Here is an 18,316-nt window from a genome sequence, read left to right as displayed (position 1 = left end):
AATTGTCTCTTGTCTCTGTGTGTAACACCTATAAAGTGTGTATAATGTGCAGACCGTGTGTGTGTGTACATACTTTATATATGTACACATGCGTATTGAACATACGTGCTTACATATCAAAAGTGTATTGGATGTGGGTGGGTGTGCGCATCCCCCCCCCGCGCCCCAGCAGGGTCTCTTAACCTTGGGTCCCCAGGTGTTGTCGGACCACAGCTCCCGTCATCCCCAGCCACAAAGGCTATGGGATGATGGGAGTTGTAGTGCAACAACATCTGGGGACTTAAGGCTAAGAAACCCTGCCTTAAAGTGTGAGGTGTGTGCGCACACAGTATATTGCACCCATGCACACCCCAGTATGTTGTGTGTGCACATTTTACATGCATGTTAAATGTGAAATTTGCATGCGTATGTATATTATATGCATGTATTATATGCACATCTCTGCATTACACAGATATGTGTATATATTACACACATTATATTTGTCTTGTACATAGCAGAAATTGAATTACACATGTGCATGCACTACTGATTTTATACCATATCTGTTTTGTACATGTGAATACATACCATATAAATGGTAGATATAAAATATACAGCAAACAATGATCTTTTACCTTCACTCTCTCATGCAGGATATTTTTAGTCTGTATCTATGTAGTTAATATAAGTTTGTATACTTAAAATATGTGTATCCTTCTTCAAAGCCTTCTAAGTGGTTTATAATCAGTATACCAGATTTTTTTAAACAAGCTAATGTATAAAATGACTAATAGAATTGCATACAGCTGAGCAGAGTCAGCAGCAGTAAAAATAGCAGAAGATCATGATGTCATTCTTAACCCAAATGCTTAGAGAAAATAAACATCTTCTGCTCAAATACCATAGTGATAAGGTAGTTATCTTTCTCTAAATAGTATCTATTTGTGTATGCACACGCAGTAAGTAGTACAGTCAGAGTGAGAAATTTGCAGTTTGATTCTGTGCATGTTTACATAGAAGTAAATCTGACTGTGCTCAATGATACTTACTCCCAGGTAAGTGTGCATAGGATTGCAGTCTTGGTAAATGTTGAGTTGGCCAGTAATTTTTTTTGAGGAAATGTATGGTGTCCTGATTTAAATGTCCAAAAAGGAAGTCAACATTTTTTTGTTGCTTAGCACTTGTCTTATTATTCACAATAATTTTCAAAATTAACCTTCACGGTTTTGACACTTAGCATAATATGTATAGAACCTTTTGGCCGCCTCTTTAAGTATATAAGTGTGTGTTTTAATTTATTGTAGCAGTGCATTATGGGTGTGATCCAACTAGTTAAGCATCCTTGAGTCTCATTGACTTCAGTGGGAGAGATTAACTTGCCTAGTTGAAATGATTGGGACTTAAAAGTGCTCCAGTTTAGATGCCTTATTCTTGACATGTATAATATTCATTTTGCTAGATCTCTGCTCCCTGTGTCACTCTCTCCTTTATCTGTTGGAATGGTATTAAACTGGTCTTGCCCCTCAAAACTTCAGGTAGGAGGGAAGGAAACGGAACGATGCAACAGCAGTTTATTAAAGGATAGATCAGTAAAGAGTAGCTTAGCCGTTTACTGTTCTACTTAGAAGCTGAGTAAACTACTTCCCCTGAAGTTCTACTCCAATGCGTTGGGATCTACTCCTTAATAAACTGCTATTGCACCATAGGGATGTGCACGGAGGCGCAGTCTGGTGCCGGCGGGGTGTGTGTGTTGCACTTACCCCTCCCGCTGCTTTTACCCCGCCAGCGCTCCCTTTTTCTGAAATTATTTTGGGGCGGCAGCATTCCTCCCTGCTACCCCTGCCCCCATTGTTAGCCGGAAATACTGGAAGTCACAAGCGTGTGTGCGCCTGTGGCCGCACGCACGCAACATGCGCGGCGGGTGCACACACACTTGTGACTTCCAGTATTTTTGGCTAACAATGGAGGCAGGAGTGGCAGGGAGGAATGCTGCTGCCCCAAAATCGTTTCAGAAAAAGGGAGTGCAGGTGGGGCGAAAGCGGTGGGAGGGGTAAGTGCAACCCCCCCCCTTAAAGAACCACCCTCTGCCGGCGCTGGACTGGGCCCTGTTCGAACCGGTTCGAGGGCCTCTAACATGGCCTCCGGACTGGTTCATGCACATCCCAATTGCACTGTTACTGTTTCCGTCCTTTCTACCTGTTGGCGTGGTGCCTCCTGTGTGCTTCCCTCAAAACTGCAGACCTTCCAAGGATTAAACAAAAGGATTAAGTAGCAAATAAAATTCTGCTCATTTACTTGGCTTGCCATACAATAGCAACCCTTATAAATGAATCATTTGAATCTTTGATTGCTACCCTATCTCTGACTACCAAAAACCACCTTCCCCCTTTTAAAGTAGCATTACGCTGCTTATGGAAGATGCTGTAAACACACACACACACACACATCACAAAACACCCTCCCTCCATTTGAATGTGTGTGTTTAAAAATGTATCAGATTTTATAGTGTGTGAGAGACGCATGAGCAGAGATTATAAAAAATTCCTCTTGCACGCCTCCTTCTCTGCTATATGTTTTATCCTAATAAGATCTTGTGGGATTTTTAGAAAATATTTGGACTCTGGCTCTGTTGCCCCTTTAGAGGAAGGAAGCTGCAAAGCTGAGATGTGGTTATTGGGAATGTTTTTCCCTGTGATGCTGCCCATCAAAATATTAAATCCCTACGCCTCTGATGATGAGAGAGGAACCAAATTGAAGTAGTGGAGGATCGTGGTGGAGCTGGTGGTCAGGTCAGGCTGACTGACTGGGTTCTCTTCCTAAATAGTATTACCAGTCTCAAGCCTATAGGCTAGGACGGGGAATACATATCATTATGTGAGCGTGTCAAACAGACTCAACATGCTCTCCCCTATGTCTCATTACAGTGCTGCCCCATGTAGTGGTGAAACTGAGGGATATAATCTTGGCCCTACTATATTCAGTCAGTGAAGCCTATTGGGCTGTGTACTGATCCATGCATTTGTGTTAAGAGTCTGTATGGTGTAGGAGCTAGAGCGCTGGATGGAGATGACCCAGGCTCAGATTCTTGCTTGGGTCATTATCTTCTTATTTAACCTAGTTGGTAGTGCTGTTTTGAAGTTAAAATGGGAGGTGGTTGCATATCCCCTTTAAGAGTGTGAATTCTAGTTCTTGAATTTCTATTTGGCATTATATATGTTTAATCTGTATTAGTATACATAGATGTCTGATTTTTTAAAGTAATAAAAATAGGGATGAGCCATAGCTCAGGAGAAGACTTTGCATTGTAGAAAGTCCCTGGCATCTCCCAGTGGGGCTGAGAAAGATCCTTTTCTGAAATCCTGGAAAGCTGCTGCCAGTTAGTGTGGTACCGATACTGACCTAGATGAACCAAGGATCTGATGGCATAAGACAGCTCCATATTAGGGATGTGCACGGAACCAGCTGGGGGGGTGTCTCACTTTAAGGGCGGGGGAGGGTGCACTTACCCCTCTCTCCGCTCCCCCCCCCCCGCCAACACTTAGTTGGTAAAAGCCTTCGGGGCGACAGTGTGCCTCCCTGCCACCCCTTCCTCCTCTTTCGCTGGAAGTATCAAGTGCGCACGTCGCACGCGCATTTGCACACGTTGCGATCGCAGGCAAGGAAGTACTTTTTCACACAACATATAATAAACCTATGGAACTCACTGTCACAATATGACAGTGAGTCACATATATTAAAGCCTGGATAGCTTTAAGAGGGAATTAGATAAATTCAAGGAGGACAGGTCTATCAATAGCTACTAGTCTGAAGGCTATAGGCTACCCCCAGCCACAGAGGCAAATGCCTCTAAGTACCAGTAGCAGTTGGAGATAGGGCATGCCCTCAGCTCTTCCCAGAGGCATCTGGTGGGCCTCTCTATGAAAGAGGATGCTGGATTAGATAGCTCTTTTCCAACAGGGCTTTTCTTGTGTTCTTATGAGGCTACATTTCATCTTATCTCCAGACACATTTCTGAAAGGAAAGTTGCCCTCTTCATAACCTTGATTTTTTTTTGGTCTGCTATAAGGGTAAATAAGGAGGTGAAGAAAGAAATAAAGTTATATTTTGGACTTTGTCTACTCTGTCTGTATAAATACCCATACACACCCATGCTCTCTAACTCTAATCTTCCATATGCCTTCCCTTTTTTTCGCCTCCACTTTCTAGAATTCTTATTTATAAAAGCTATATCTGTATTGTGCATTGCACTAGATTTTGAAGTTTGTGTGACAGGCAAAATCTGTTTGTGGACAGATAGGTAACAGAGAGATCTGGCATGGTGTAATTATTTAGTATATTTGTATAGCACCCCAAACTCTCATCTCTGGGTGGTTTACAACGAATACAACATAAAATTAAAACAGCAATTAAAACTGCTTAAAACACACGCACAATTTTAGTGTTTAAGAGTGTCATACAAGAGCTGTGGATAGCTAGGTTCATATCCTCACTCAGCTCATGGGGTGACCTTGAGCCACACCATCTCTCAGCCTAATCTGCTTCACAGGATTGTTGTGAAGACAGAATGAGCAGGGAGGAGTGCCATGTACTCTGAGCTCCTTGGAAGGAAGGGTGGGATAGGAATGTGATTATTTATTCTAATCCTCCACTACTCGTAGTTGTTGAGTTTAATCTCTAGTTCAGTGCAGGCAAGCCTGGGATTCCTTGGAAACGTATGGGGGTGGGGGTTCAGGTGAGATCAAGTAATGGGGAGCAGGCTTCTCTAAAGGCAGCTTGCCAGCCACTACCAGTCTTGCAGTATAATGTGTTACCCCAAGGAATGTTGAACGTTCTCACTGTTAGCATTTCTTGAACTCGGTAGTGGTGGAGGCTTCTAAACCATTTCTTCCAGCTCCCTCACCAACTGGCATCTGTTTGGTAGGTGAATACATACAATCTTTGCACTCAGCTACATGTATGCAGCCTGATGTGGTGTGTGTAGGATCTGTGGATTGGGACACTAACCTTGCAGTGGCATTAAAAGATTAGAACTGGGCTTCTTGGACTTCCCCCTGAATGCATCCAGTCAGGGAAGGAAGCAGGAGGGAAAAGAGCATCTTTGGTCAGAAAATTCCACATGCTCTCTGAAGCTTCTGTGGTAGTGTCAAAACTTTGAGTGGTGGCAACTGTGCCACTGGGAGAAAGTGTGTTTGGCTTTATGTGCTGCAGGTTGTTCTCCCTTTCTGGAACTTTGCACTCCCCCCGGAAGTTGTCTTCTCCCCAACTCCGCATGTTCAAAGGCACATTTTCAAATTGTTCTAAGGCACAATTTCAGTTCATGTGGCAAATGAGGCCAAACAGGGGGCAGGGAACCATCTTTATTTATTTTTATGTAAACTGCTTTGAGAACTTTGGTTGAAAAGCAGTATATAAATACTCCTAGTAGTAGTAGTAGTAGTAGTAGTCCTCATATAGTAAAACAAAAAGCAAAGAAAAGCCATAATCTGTCTCCTGAAGTCAAGAATACAATCTTTACCTGAATAGGAGATGACTTTGAATTTAAGATGATTGGCCTTCTTTAAAAAAGGTTATATTTAGGTCATACCTATATTTACCCATAAGGAAGAGGATTCTGAATTTAAGACAACCCCCTCCCCTGTCATCTTGAATTCAGGTAAATACAGTAGACTTCACTCCATAGACCTCATAGGGATGAACGTTCCACAAAAACACCACACCTGAAAAGACTTTGCTCCTAGTGGATATCTGCTGGAACTTAGATGGTGGTGGGATAGATGGTGGTGGAACTTAGATGGTGGTGGGATAGCCAGAGCCAATCTGAACAGCTGTAGGGGGAAGTTCTCTGTGGGAGGAGGTGTTTCCTGAAATGGTCTAGGGCAGGCTTAGGCAGTTTAGGGCTTTCAGGCAAAGAACCAGCAATGTCATTTTCTATATAAAACTCCTCCTCTGCTTAAGACTGTTTTATATGGCGAATTTACATGTTACAATAAATGTGGGACTGCCACGGAAAATGGAAACCCTGTGGCAAGTTAACCCAGTTTCTACTCACAACAGGTTCAACTTGCCCTGTGTTTTGACATCACTATGTGTGTTTCATTGTCTGGCCAGCAGCAGCCAGTGATATGGAACACAGGAGGGAAAGTTCAAGTCGTTGTTGGAATACTCTGAATATAGGAAGATTCTGAACAGTATTTTAACATGGATTTTGATTAGAAGTATAGAAGTCCCTTTTTGTGACTAGAAATATGCAAGTCTATTTATAATGGGACCTGGAATTACTTCAACAAATTGTGGTGGCAGGGAGGTACTGTTTGTGATATGTGCTCCCCCTCTCCCCGCCCCCTTCTGGGGGGGGGAAGAGAAGAATCTTAAAGAGGCCTGCTGTTATTAATTTTACCAAGGTGGCAAATCCCTTTTTAGGACTATTTTAATCCAAGGGGTTTCAAACGTTTGGATTCTGTGACTGCCTAAAATCAGGGGTTCACTGTGGATCAGGACCCCTTAGGGAAGATCAAAACTTAAGGGGTCAGGAGGGAACTTTTGGGATGCAGAGGCCTTACACGATGTCTCCAAGGCGGGTGGGCGTCAGAGATGGCTGTCAGAGATGAGCTTGTCGCTGACCAGCTCTATGCCTCGGAGACCAAGGCACCTGACTCCTGGCCCATTTTGAAGTTGCTTCGGACAACCGCTGAGGGTCCTCACCCACAGAATGAGAACCCCTGTTCTAATCGGTCCCTCCTCTCTCTACATCTGATTAACTGAGGACATTAGCTGAGGTGCCTCTTGTTTGTCCAGTGCAAATGAATTAAAACTGCTGAGCTGGGCAAATGCAAAAGCTTGGAGCAACTAAGGCAAATGCTGTTGTGCCTGCCTTTCTTTTGGCAGCCTCTTTCTAATTATAACTTTGTACCAGGATTTTTTCTTGTAAATATGAAGAAAGCATGTTAAGTCAGTGAGCTCAGATATTTGTGCTCTTTGTCCCAAAGCTCTGTGTTCATGGGTTTTTGTTGGGTTGTTTTTTTTGCTTCCTCTGTGGGTCAGGCCAAGTGCCAATCAAAGTTGTTTTTCAAGCCATGCAGTGAAATTGTAGAACCGTTCTTTCTTTAAAGGAGGGCTTGGCTTTTGGAAAAGTGGGGTGAGGGAGAATTCACATCTTTAAAAGTTGTTGAAGAGTAACTTACACTTCTTCTAAAAATCATGACCTGTTTGAACAAATGTGTATGTTCGGTATATGTGTATTTATTTCCTTGTTTTCTTTCCCTCCCCCACAAACTTCTGGATCATGTTACACATAATACTTAATATTCTCTCTGTGTAAGTTGTGTGAAGCTTCATGGTTTTGAGAAGTGCAGAGCAGTACAGTTTAACTGTTTCATGGCTGGGCCAGGTGTTTAAATTTGGTCAGGCACCCCCTTCCTTCCCTTTAGAGTGTCATAATCCATATTAGTTTCCACGCTCCACATGTGAACAGTGAGCCAGTGAGTCCTTGTTTCAGATCTCACTTTAGCCCTACTAGATGGTCTCTCTTAAGCAAGACCTGGTCCAAACGCACTGGAAACCTCTATCAGTTTTGCACTATCCACAGCCTGTGCCTTGCTCAGAAAGACCTCCTCATGAGCGCAGCCCTCCTCCCACCTACATTATGGAGAAGATAATGCTGCTGTATGTTACAAAGTGGCTGTAAGGAATACAGAGATAATGGGTGTGGCACTATATTAATGTTAAGTAAAGATCTGGTTGTTAGTGTGATCAGGATCAATTCCAGTATCCTGCCTTCTGTGTCTATGAGCATGTCTACGCTATGTAAAGTAGCTTCATACCTGGTTAAATGTCATGGTTCCTAGTTCCACCTCTGGGATGTGTAGCTTAGGGATGTGCACAAAACCGGCTGGCCTAGTTCTGTTTGAGTCCAAACCAGACTGGGCAGGTTCGGTTTTGCCCCCCATTTAACTCCCCTCGTTCAGTTTGGGGGTGGTTCACAATCCATTTTAAGTTAGAACCCATTCAATGTCGAACCAGTTTGCACATCCCTAGTGTAGTTTTATGAGGGGTTAGGCTCATTGAACAAAGAATTACCTGTAGGGATCTTCTCCCTTAAAATAACAACTACAGATAGAACAGCAAGCTATACTTTAGCTTGCTGTTGTCAGTTCAGTTTCAAGGTGGTGGACCAGCTTGACTCTTGATCTGCTCGTATAGAGAGTGTCATTGTCCCATGCAAGTTGCTGTTTGCTGTGGCTGCTGGTGCCCCATTCATACATGTACCATTTCCCTGTTCCTTCCATGTATTGCAGTGAAATATGGCAGCTATTACTGGACTGGCAGCCCTTGGAAGCAGCAAATAAAAATGCAGGGACATGGGGGAAGGGGAGGAAGGGGGCATGGAGCACTTTGGTGAGCCCAGTGTGGCAATCGGGTTACCCAATCAGAAGATGAAGTTGGGAACATGATCTTCCGCTATCAAAGTATAAAGATAGCCGATAGGATTGCAGTGCTAGTGTCCTATGCATATTTACTTGAAGTAAATCCCTCTCTGTTCAGTGCATACTTATTGCAAAATAAGTGTGTGTCGAATTGCAGCCCAACTTTAATAAGCAGGAATGCCACATCTACACATCACATTTAGCCAGTTTAGAACCAGTTTCTCTGCCATGACTTCCTTCAGAGTTAAGGTTTTGTGGAGGTGCACAAGGCAGCAGTGGCAGTGCAGAATAGGGCATACATTCGCGAAGAGGCGTTTCCTGTTACCTGAGTTAGAGCTACTGTCTGGAGCACTGAAGCTATGCTGCCCACACACATCCAACTTGTTCATATAGACCAGCACCTATTTACATAAGGGCTGTGTGGGTGCCTTCTCCCTTCAAGGGGGTAACTCAACATCAAAGGGTCCCATGGGGGTGGTAAGAATTCATGCAGCAACAGAGGAGCAGATGCCAAAGGCTGATGCCAACAAAACCTTTGTCTCCTTGCATAGCTAAAGCATGGGTTTGTGGTTACTTTACCCCTTCCTAGAACTCTCAGGTTACCCTCCTACCAGGTCAGGACTCCAAAAGTGGTCACTTCTGTCACCGGCCAACCACTCTTCTTATGGCCATATAATCCTTTAGTTTGGAAGGTGGGTCCAGCTCCAGTGAGCATAGATGGTCCTCTCTCCAGGATGGTCTAATTCGGGCAATTATTTGCAGATACTTGATCAATCTCTTGCTGCAGGAGGTACCCAGTGTCCTCTTCCCTTGTTGCAGCCTCTGGAGTTGTTCATTTTACTGCCTTAACAGGTGGAGTAGGTGTGACCCCTCCTGGGAGTGTCTTTCCAAATGGCATAAAAGTGATGTTGGGGTAGATACCTCTGGGTCATCCTCTCATGCCACTCACTTATTTGAATCAAGGACTGTCTGTCAGGTGTTTCTGGATGAGATCTCTGTAACATTTCTCCTCTGCTTTTCCCACATGGCCCCTGATAGCTCCCTGCTGAGGTTCATAAGCTGGTGTTTTGAATGACAACGTTGTTGTCTGAATTAGACTGACGCCTCAACTCAGAGTGTTGGAAAATAACTGCAAAAAACTAGACCTGGGTGTGTCCACGCCAAAGATTAGAGATCTTTACATGCTTGCTTAAAAGTAAAACCTGTTGAGATCATTGGGATTTACTTCTGAGTAAATTTGGTTAGGACCTGGCTGTAAGTCTTTTGAGACTTGAGACTTGAGTCAGTATAATTTTGTGGGTAGGGTGGATGTAAATGTTGACCTGGGATTTGCATCCAGATGTCAGTGATTGACTTGCATGGTGATCCTGAGTGTTCAGTCCCCAGCTGCAGAATGGTAATTATGACCTGCCTTGCAGGGTGATTGTGAGCATCAAGGAGATGATGATATGTTAGTACTCATCCACTGCCTTGAGGATAAGACTTGCTATAGATCTAATGAACGAACTGTGTGTGTTAACTCTATCGAACTAGCTTATGGAGAGTGGGGTGGGCATGGGGTGACATGCAAGTTTGACTAAACTAGGATTTGATTTTCCTATCCACAGTTAAATTAATTGTATTAAAGTGCATTGTTGCCTTAATGGAATTTGTACAGCACCTAGTGTACTATTAGTACTGCATAAATATTTAGTAGCAGCAGTAATAGTGGGAGTCACTCCTGGTATGATTTTATAAATTGAGCACATGCATTGAATTTCCCAGGGAATGTAGATGGGTTGCCACACAAATTACTGCTGCTCATGCAAACCATGGACAATAGCAATTGTAGATTGGATGTAGAAGCATTTCTGTTGCATTCCAGATAATGTAATCTGTATAATTATTCAAAGCTCTTCTGAACTGGCATTTTGATTTCCATGGCTTTATTAGTAATCTGCAGTTCTACCACCCTCCAGAGGCAGGCAAGGCCATTTTACACCTTATTCAAACCTGTGTTTGTCACGGAGTGTATGATAGTTATAACCTATTGTAGCTTTCTAGTGAGCATACCCATCTTGGAGATGTTTTGTCAGCTATTTATTGTCCACACTTCATATTTATTGACATAAATTTGGAAAATATTAGGCATGCACCTAAAGAACAGAATGTGTAAAGGGATCCTTGGAGGTGGAGATGATATGACTGAGGGTTTGTCGCTGCAGGAAAAGAGGGGTTTCTTATGACCTTCCCATTCTACTCCAAGAGTACAGCAGTGTTTGCTGAGGGAGTGGGTAGATTGCCCTGATTCTCAGCCTCTTTTTCTCTTGGCTTTCCAACAGCCCGGAGTCCCCCAGTCCTCCCAAGGCATTGAGTTACTCACACTAGGTAAATGTTTCAACAACAAGCTTTGTTGAAGCAGCAGGGTGGGCTGTGTTCAGTGTCTGGAGAAAGCTGATAGCCTTTTTGCAATATTCATAGCAGTGGGAGGTGAACAGCTGATCTCCAACCCATGTAATTTACTTAGGTAAAACCTAGTGTATGTGAATGCAACCTAGCAAGCTAATTTGAAATTGTCAAGAACTACTAATTATGAATACTGCTCAGGTAAGTGTGGTGGACAGAAACATTGGCTTTAATGAGGCCTTTTGAATGGTTGATCAAGCAAGATAAGAAATTCCATTGTGATTAGCTTATTGAACTTGACTGTTGAGTTTAGGTTGTACTTACAACAAAGAATTAAGAATGCTGCCAAGTATTGTTTGGCCACCATCTGTCATCAAGGGATTGTACAATATTTTTTGTGTTAAAAGTGTTTTTGGTAATCAAGGTGCTGCTAAAATCTAATGGGAAACGTGAATGTTCACCAAGAACTTATTGGTGGTTTTGTGCCTTGCATCTCTGAGCTATTGCATGGTTCCTCATTTTTATGACTTCTTTGGCTGAAAGGTTTGCCAGAAACTCCAAAACACTTTGAAAAAGCTGTTAAAATTGATCTGACAACCCTGTTTAATACGTTAATTGAGCACAATATTAGGTGATTGTGTTCCAGTGAAACTGGCACAATTCTGGTTTAAACAAGTGAACACTATGTTGTTAACCTGTGGATCACTCTATTAAAAGATGCATTTGTGATCAGTAGCACAGACTTAAAATGCCACCACCTTAAAATGCTTGGGGTGTTCCTGATACCTTAGATTACTGGAAGCTCAGAAGATCAGGTAATGGAGTTTTTTGTTTGTACTCTGCCCTTATTCAATCCCTTGTGTCTGGCTGCTAATAGAGTCAAGATTCTGGAAGTATAAACAGTTGCTTGACCTTGGAATAGCTGATCATATCCTTTTGACCAGTCAAAAAAGCCTTGCTGGAACATTTTAAAGCACGAGTTAGGAAAAAACACAGATAATTGCACAACTGACAAACATTATCTTCTAGAAGATTCCAGAGTCCAGTTTCTTACAGGTGCTTTAGTCAGAGGCCCCTTGTCCCCATAGCAAATGCAGTGTGTACTAAGTGATAATCCTGATTCTCTGGCTTTTGTGACCTGTGTTACTATGTTGACTGTGTGTATGTGTTGCCTCCTGAACCTGGTGTGTCTGTCTTAGATGGAGATGATTGTACTTGGAGCATGTGGCTAGTAGAAGCTGAGCTATGTAACCTTAAAATTCGGAGGAAAGAGAGCAGAAGTTCTCTGGAGAAAGTTGCAGGGCAGTGGTGCCTCTTAAAACAAAACAAAACATGGAATCCTGGTACCTGTGGGCCTCGAGAACAAGACTTCTCACTTCAGCCTTGTTATCAGATGACCCTAGGATGCAGTAAAGAAGTTGACTGCCATTTACACAAGAGCATGCTTGACTTCATGGAATATTTGACTGCTGTCAAGCAATAGGCGGTCAATTGACCGGCATCTCAACCCTGTGCTATATAAATAGATTTACGGCTTACATTGGGTCTTTGTGGGAATCATCTCATAAGAATCTAGCTCAGCGGCACAAAATGGTGTTCTCAAGTTTCTTGTTTCTGGAAAGGCTTGAGAAAATTGTAAAAGATTTTGCCACCATAATTACAGTATAAAAGGCAAAATGTGGTGCTCTGTTCTAGGTGGTATAGAAAAGGAATACGAGTTCTAGAAACCACCTCCTTTTCTTCTGCATTGTGTGGGAGAGCTGTTTAGACAGTAACTCATGCAAAGAGCTGCTGTTGTTGTTTATTTACGATCTTAGATCAGAAATCATGCAAAGAGCATGAAACCAGCCTTCTTTTGAGCATATCTTTCATTCTGTAGTGATTGTATGTTTGACACAGTATAGCCTAGCTCCTGCTGTGCTATAAGATCCCTAATATACCTATAAACCCACCCAAATCTTTCTCTGTTTTTATTTTTTCACTTTCCAGTAGATTTTGTTTGTCTGGTGGAGTGTCACAGCAAAGTGAAACGGAATGGCCATAGATTTGCCACCTTTTGGATCCATTTGTTTTAGGCATTGGCTGTAAAATAAATAATACCTTAGCCTAATGGTAAAGCATCTGCTTTGCACACAGAAGGTCCCAGGCTCAATCCCTGGCATCTTCAGGCAGGGCTGAAAAAAAGGTCTTGCTTGAAACTATGGAGATCCATTAGGAGTATAGACAAGACTGAGCCAGATGAACCAAGGCAGCTTCATGTTCCCAGTTCCCCTCTCCAGTGTGTGTGTGTGTGTGTGTGTGTGTGTGTGTGTGTGTGTGTGTAGTGCAAGGCTGGGAAGGAGTTAAGCATCACTGCTCCTCAGTGGAAAATCACCCCTCCATGAAGCTACTTTCCCCTAATAGAAATGATCATCAGGGTTTGTTACATGTAGCGTGAATTACGCATTGAGGGGAGTAATATCATGAGAGAGGGCATGCCCTCAACTCCTGCCTATAGGCTTCCAGCAGCATCTGGTGGGCCACTGTGTGAAACAGGATGCTGGACTAAATGGGCCTTGGGCCTGATTCAGCAGGGCTGTTCTTATGTTTTTGTGTTCTTATAAGGTAACTTTTTAAAAAAGTATAGAAGATAAACTATCAGTGCCATGGTAGCTAAATGGAATTTCCATGTCCAAAGTTGGTATGCCTCTGGATATCAGGTGCTAGGAACAGGCAATAGGGGAAGTCTGTTTCCTTCATGTCCTGTTTGTAAACTTCCCAGAGGCATCTGGCTGCTGGCCGCTGTTGTCAACAGAATGCTGAACTGGACGACTCTTAGTAAGATCCATTGGGGCGCTTTCCAGATTAAACTCTACAAGTGTGTCATGATGTATCTGCTAAGTATGCTTCTGTACTTCCTGTGTTTTGATACTGAAGTCCCTGTGCTGACAGCAAAGTGCCGTTCACATTTCTGATGCCTTATTTCGGATTTAATCTTTGTGTTATAGTGCTACAACGCTTCAAGTCTGTTGCAGGAAAAAAGCTATATTTTTCTGTTGTAGGAGTTTGAGATTCTGGGGATCATTATCAATATGATCCTGTCAAGCTGAAGTATTTTACTGCTTTTCTAGGGTGTAATCTGGAAAGCACCCAGGACTGCTGTTGCTTGTTAACCTGCAAATAGTCCTGGAGGGGAAGCAGACCTGGCTGGGAAGGGAGCAAATCGATCTGGCTAGTGCTTCTCCAAGCATGTGTAGCACACACAGGCTACACCCTCCTCACCCAAGCCTTTTTATTAGCATAGTTCATTTTCTGACCAGAAAACTAATATGAGTCCTAGGTGAGCCAGATGGCAGCAGAGGAAGATTGAGCATAGTGGAGGAAAATGCAGCCCTAACCCATCTGCTCTCTTCCCTAGCTTTGCCCAGGTTTTGAGCATCCCATTCAAAAGATCCACTGGATTAAGCTGTTAACTTTCACTGCTGGGTGAAAAATAGACACGTGGTAGAATACTTTATGGCATTAAACAGCACATTTTGTGAGACTATGACAACAGTGCAAGAATGTGTATATAAGACTCCTAATTAGCTGTACCGTAGTTTGTGCCCAATTCTTAATTATAACTAATCAAGCACATACCACCCAGTTGTTGGTAAATGAATCTTAAAAAGATGACTACTATCCTGGCCCTGTCTTTGCCACTTATTTATCACACCCTGTTCTCCCTCTTCATTTTTGCTTCTTTGGTCTTAACTTGAAACCAGTGGGTAAACCATATTCTCCCATGGCAAGCTAAGGTGAAGGCAGTAGGTCAGGCCTTTTCATTCCCTCCACTTGCAATTGCTCCTGCTGCTGCCTTCTTGCCAGCTTGGAGAGATTGCTAGGCTCAAAAGAAGAGATAATAATTGCCATTGCTAGGCAACACTGATGTGTGATCCCACCACTGGGTTTGGTTGAAACTAAGGATGCTGCAGAATTCTGAAACAGATACAGAAAATCCGGCACAAGGCAGCATAAACCCACCTGAAATGGAATCTCTACATATCAGCATTTGCCAGGCTCCTCTGCTCGAGTGTGTTCTCAGCCACAGTCCTCATGCATGCTCAGAGGCTTCTAGTACATTGTGAGGCAAACTATTTCCTTAATTCAGATCCATTATGGAGGCTGCCTTAAAGTCACAGCAAGGCTTAGCATAGCCCTTCTGGATAGGCCAGAATTGATGTATTCTGGGATCCACCAAAATTTTCAAGAGTGGCATCCAGGTGGTGCTGGATTTAGGTACAAGCTAAGTAAGTTGCAGGTTAGGGCCTCACATTATAAGGGGTCTCTGAATACCAAAAAAAGAGATTTCATTTCAAGTTTTACATAATTGTTTAAAAAGTAAAGGACAAAAGAGGAAAAAAATCTAAAACAGGCATTATCATTCTAAGATATACTTCTATGGCGACACAATTATTTGACATTTAGTTTATAAATCTGTGCAGAAATAACTAAGTTATATCAAAATTTTATTAGACCAGGGCCCATTTTAGACCAATGCCTGCCATCACAATTGCAGGCAGTGTTTGCCTCGTCAGACAAATGCTGTCGTAAGCATGAGCAGTGCAGCAAGGTGAGGGCAAGTGTAGCACCAGGGTGGAACTTCCAACCTGTTTTGCAATGCTATGGGGCCTTTTAAGTTTGATATAGTTTATGGCCTCAACATATCATAAACTGACCCTGAATCCAGCAGTTCCATTCGTCCTTGACTGATACTTTTTGCATTGGTGTTGCTTAAGAAACATGTTACAATATTTCTTTTCTGCCATTTTTAGGATATGAAAATGGCCGATCAGCTACAAGGTCCCCCGTTTCTTGTCCATTTTGTTTTAAAACATGTATATTTTGTCTCTTTTGTCCTGTTCAAGTACATTAAAATGTACTTTTCAACAATAAAAATAAAGCTCTATAAGACTAATCAGGATTAACTTTTTATTGCAGATTTAAAAGCCTGCCATTAAAAAAAAACACAGACACACACCTTTGCATAGTGGTGAAAAGCCACCACAGAGAGGGCAAAGTGAGCCTCTCTTGTGAGGGAGTTCCATGACTTAAGTGTGGCTGTATTCCAGAGCGAATGAAAGTGTGGGCTCATATGGAAGGAAGCAGTCTGAAGGTATCCCAGTCCTGAGTCATTTAGGGCTTCAAGGATTATGACCACCACTTTGAATTGGGTCCAGAAATTAAGTTCAAGCCAGCAAAAGTGTGTTCACAAGGGAGTTGCATTCTCTGAATGCATGGCCTGGTCAACTGTCTGGCCGTAGCACTGTGAATCAACAGAAGTTTTCAGAGACCGCCCTGCAGAGAGTGCGGAGATGGCAAAACTTACAACACTTATAAGGGATGAAAACTTGAAATGTTTCAAAGAAGATTGGGAACCTTTCTTTCTTTACTTAAAGAACTATTTTTCTAACATGGACCTTTCAGCAGGGTTTGAAATTTAGTAATTACAGCAGCTTGGGTAGGGTAAAATCGAATTGTAAGATGGAGTATATATGTTTTGTATTATTATAGCAATGGTTTATATGCATAGCTAACATGAACCGCGCAGACTGGTAAGCGGGAAGTCAATATTTACTTAATTAAGTGTAACTTGATTGTTAAGGTATTGTTAAAATCAATAAAATTTTAAAATGTGAATCAGCAGAAGTTTTCGGAGACCGCCCTGCAGAGAGTGCATTGTAGTAATCCAGATGGGATGTAACTAGGTCACGTGTCACCTTAGCTAGATTTGTCTTCTCCAGGAATGGACCTAACTGGAGCACCAGTCTAAGTTAGGAAAAGGCACTTCTGGCCGCTGCCTCCACTTGACTGTCAAGGTGTAAGACGGGATCCAGGAATACCTCCCAGATTGCAAACTTGAATCTTCAAGGAAGTGCTACCCCATCCAAGATAAGGTGAACTCCTAACCCTGGATCAGCAGTTTTACTAAACAGGAGTACTTCTGTCTTGTCTGGATTTAGCATCGGCACATAAAAACTGCTGTTACCTGCAGTCCTTACAGTGCCTGTCACACTTATTGTGTCATTGGTTTTTTTATGAAGAAAAATGTGAGGCCGCTGCCGCTGCCACCTTCCTTAAAAGTAAAGTGTGCCGTCAAGTCGATTTCAACTCCTGGCGCCAACAGAGCCCTGTAGTTTTCTTTTGGTAGAATACAGGAGGGATTTACCATTGCCATCTCCCACGCAGTATGAGATGATGCTTTTCAGCATCTTCCTATATCGCTGCTGCCCGATATAGGTGTTTCCCATAGTCTGGGAAACATACCAGTGGGGATACAAACCGGCAACCTTTCGATTGTTAGTCAAGCATTTCCCCACTGCTCCACTTAAGGCCTTACATGATGATAAATGCAAACATGGCCAGTGCAACAACTTGGGGTGGGGGAAGAGTTAAGAACCATTTTGCACATTACTCAGAAGCAAAATCTGGGTTTGTTGCTGAGTATGTGTACCACAGGGATCTGTAGCCAGTCATGCTTCCTTACAAGTGTATCTGTAATGATGGCTGCTGCATTCACACTGTAGGTGTACACTTAAAACACCTCTTGGTGTACAACTGAAAAAGTAATCTGTATGTCAAACGGGCCTAAAAATCATGGACCCTTGATTTCTTCCTTTCCTGTGTGATGGGCTGGTGATCAATCCACATCCACTTAAGAAATATTTTACTTGAAAGCAGACTACTTTCTAGTTGTGAGGCAGCAGGGAAAGGGAGCATATGTGGTATTTTTGACTTCTTTTATCCAAAGAAGCATATGTGGGGGGGGGGGGGGGCTGTGCTCTGACTTCTGTTTCTAATTTCCACCAAGGATTGGAGTAAACAACTCACGGGACAGTGTTGCTTTGCTTGCCGGGCTGAAAATCTGGCTTAGAGTGGGTGGGTCAACATGTCTTGCCTGGAAGCCTGCCAAACCGAGCACAACAGCTTGCAGTCGTTGACTTCTCCCTTCATCCGTCCTGTGCCTGCAGCCAGAACTGAGAAGCTGAATGTAAGCAGCTTCTATTCTTTTAAACTTGCCCATCCTGAAGTATCTTTACTTGTTTCAGCAGAAGAGCCTGGCTGCACATATTGCCTCTTTCTGTGTTGCATGTTAATTTAATTCAAGTTTGAGTTCTAAAATTTGAATTTCTAAACCAACATTGGACCCATGCTGGGCATTCAAAGTATTCCAGTATGGTAAAACTATATAACATTATCGACAACTACAATCTAAACTGCCACACACAGAGAAAACAGTAAATAGTTTTTTTAAAAAACTGTTAAGCAATCCAACCTAAAAGCTTTGCAAAATAAAAAAGTTTAGAAAACACGCAGCATTTGAAATGTTAGTGTGTGTGCCCAGTTGGCTTCTGTGGTGAGAGAGTCCCATGGGGAAGGTGCTACCACTGAGGGAGTTCCTTTTGGCCATCAGTTGGACTTGCAATGGAATTTGGAGTAGATCTCCATTGTGGATCTGAACAAGCAAGGCAATTCATATGGGAATCTTGAATTCAGTGGGACTTGCA

The 18,316-nt window shown here is 42.7% G+C and overlaps 1 protein-coding gene across 4 annotated transcripts in view; it reads left to right on the top strand.

Moving 5' to 3' along the window:
* SESN3 (sestrin 3) overlaps nt 1-18,316 on the top strand; it is an 83,430-nt gene that overhangs the window by 408 nt on the left and 64,706 nt on the right. Inside the window, exons 2-3 of one of the 4 annotated variants that reach the window (XM_053306584.1) lie at nt 16,553-16,705; nt 17,620-17,799. The exons of 2 other annotated variants lie outside the window; for them this stretch is intronic. In XM_053306584.1, the coding sequence (XP_053162559.1) occupies nt 17,698-17,799 (102 nt within the window). In that variant the 5' untranslated portion in view covers nt 16,553-16,705; nt 17,620-17,697. The remainder of the gene's footprint in view (nt 1-16,552; nt 16,706-17,619; nt 17,800-18,316) is intronic. One more of the 4 variants, XM_053306585.1, reaches the window with a different exon arrangement.

Source organism: Hemicordylus capensis, chromosome 3, assembly GCF_027244095.1.
Source record: "Hemicordylus capensis ecotype Gifberg chromosome 3, rHemCap1.1.pri, whole genome shotgun sequence".
In the NCBI taxonomy this organism is placed as follows: domain Eukaryota; kingdom Metazoa; phylum Chordata; class Lepidosauria; order Squamata; family Cordylidae; genus Hemicordylus; species Hemicordylus capensis.
The sequence above is the reverse complement of the archived record's forward strand: the minus strand, read 5'-3'. Positions and strand labels throughout refer to the sequence as shown.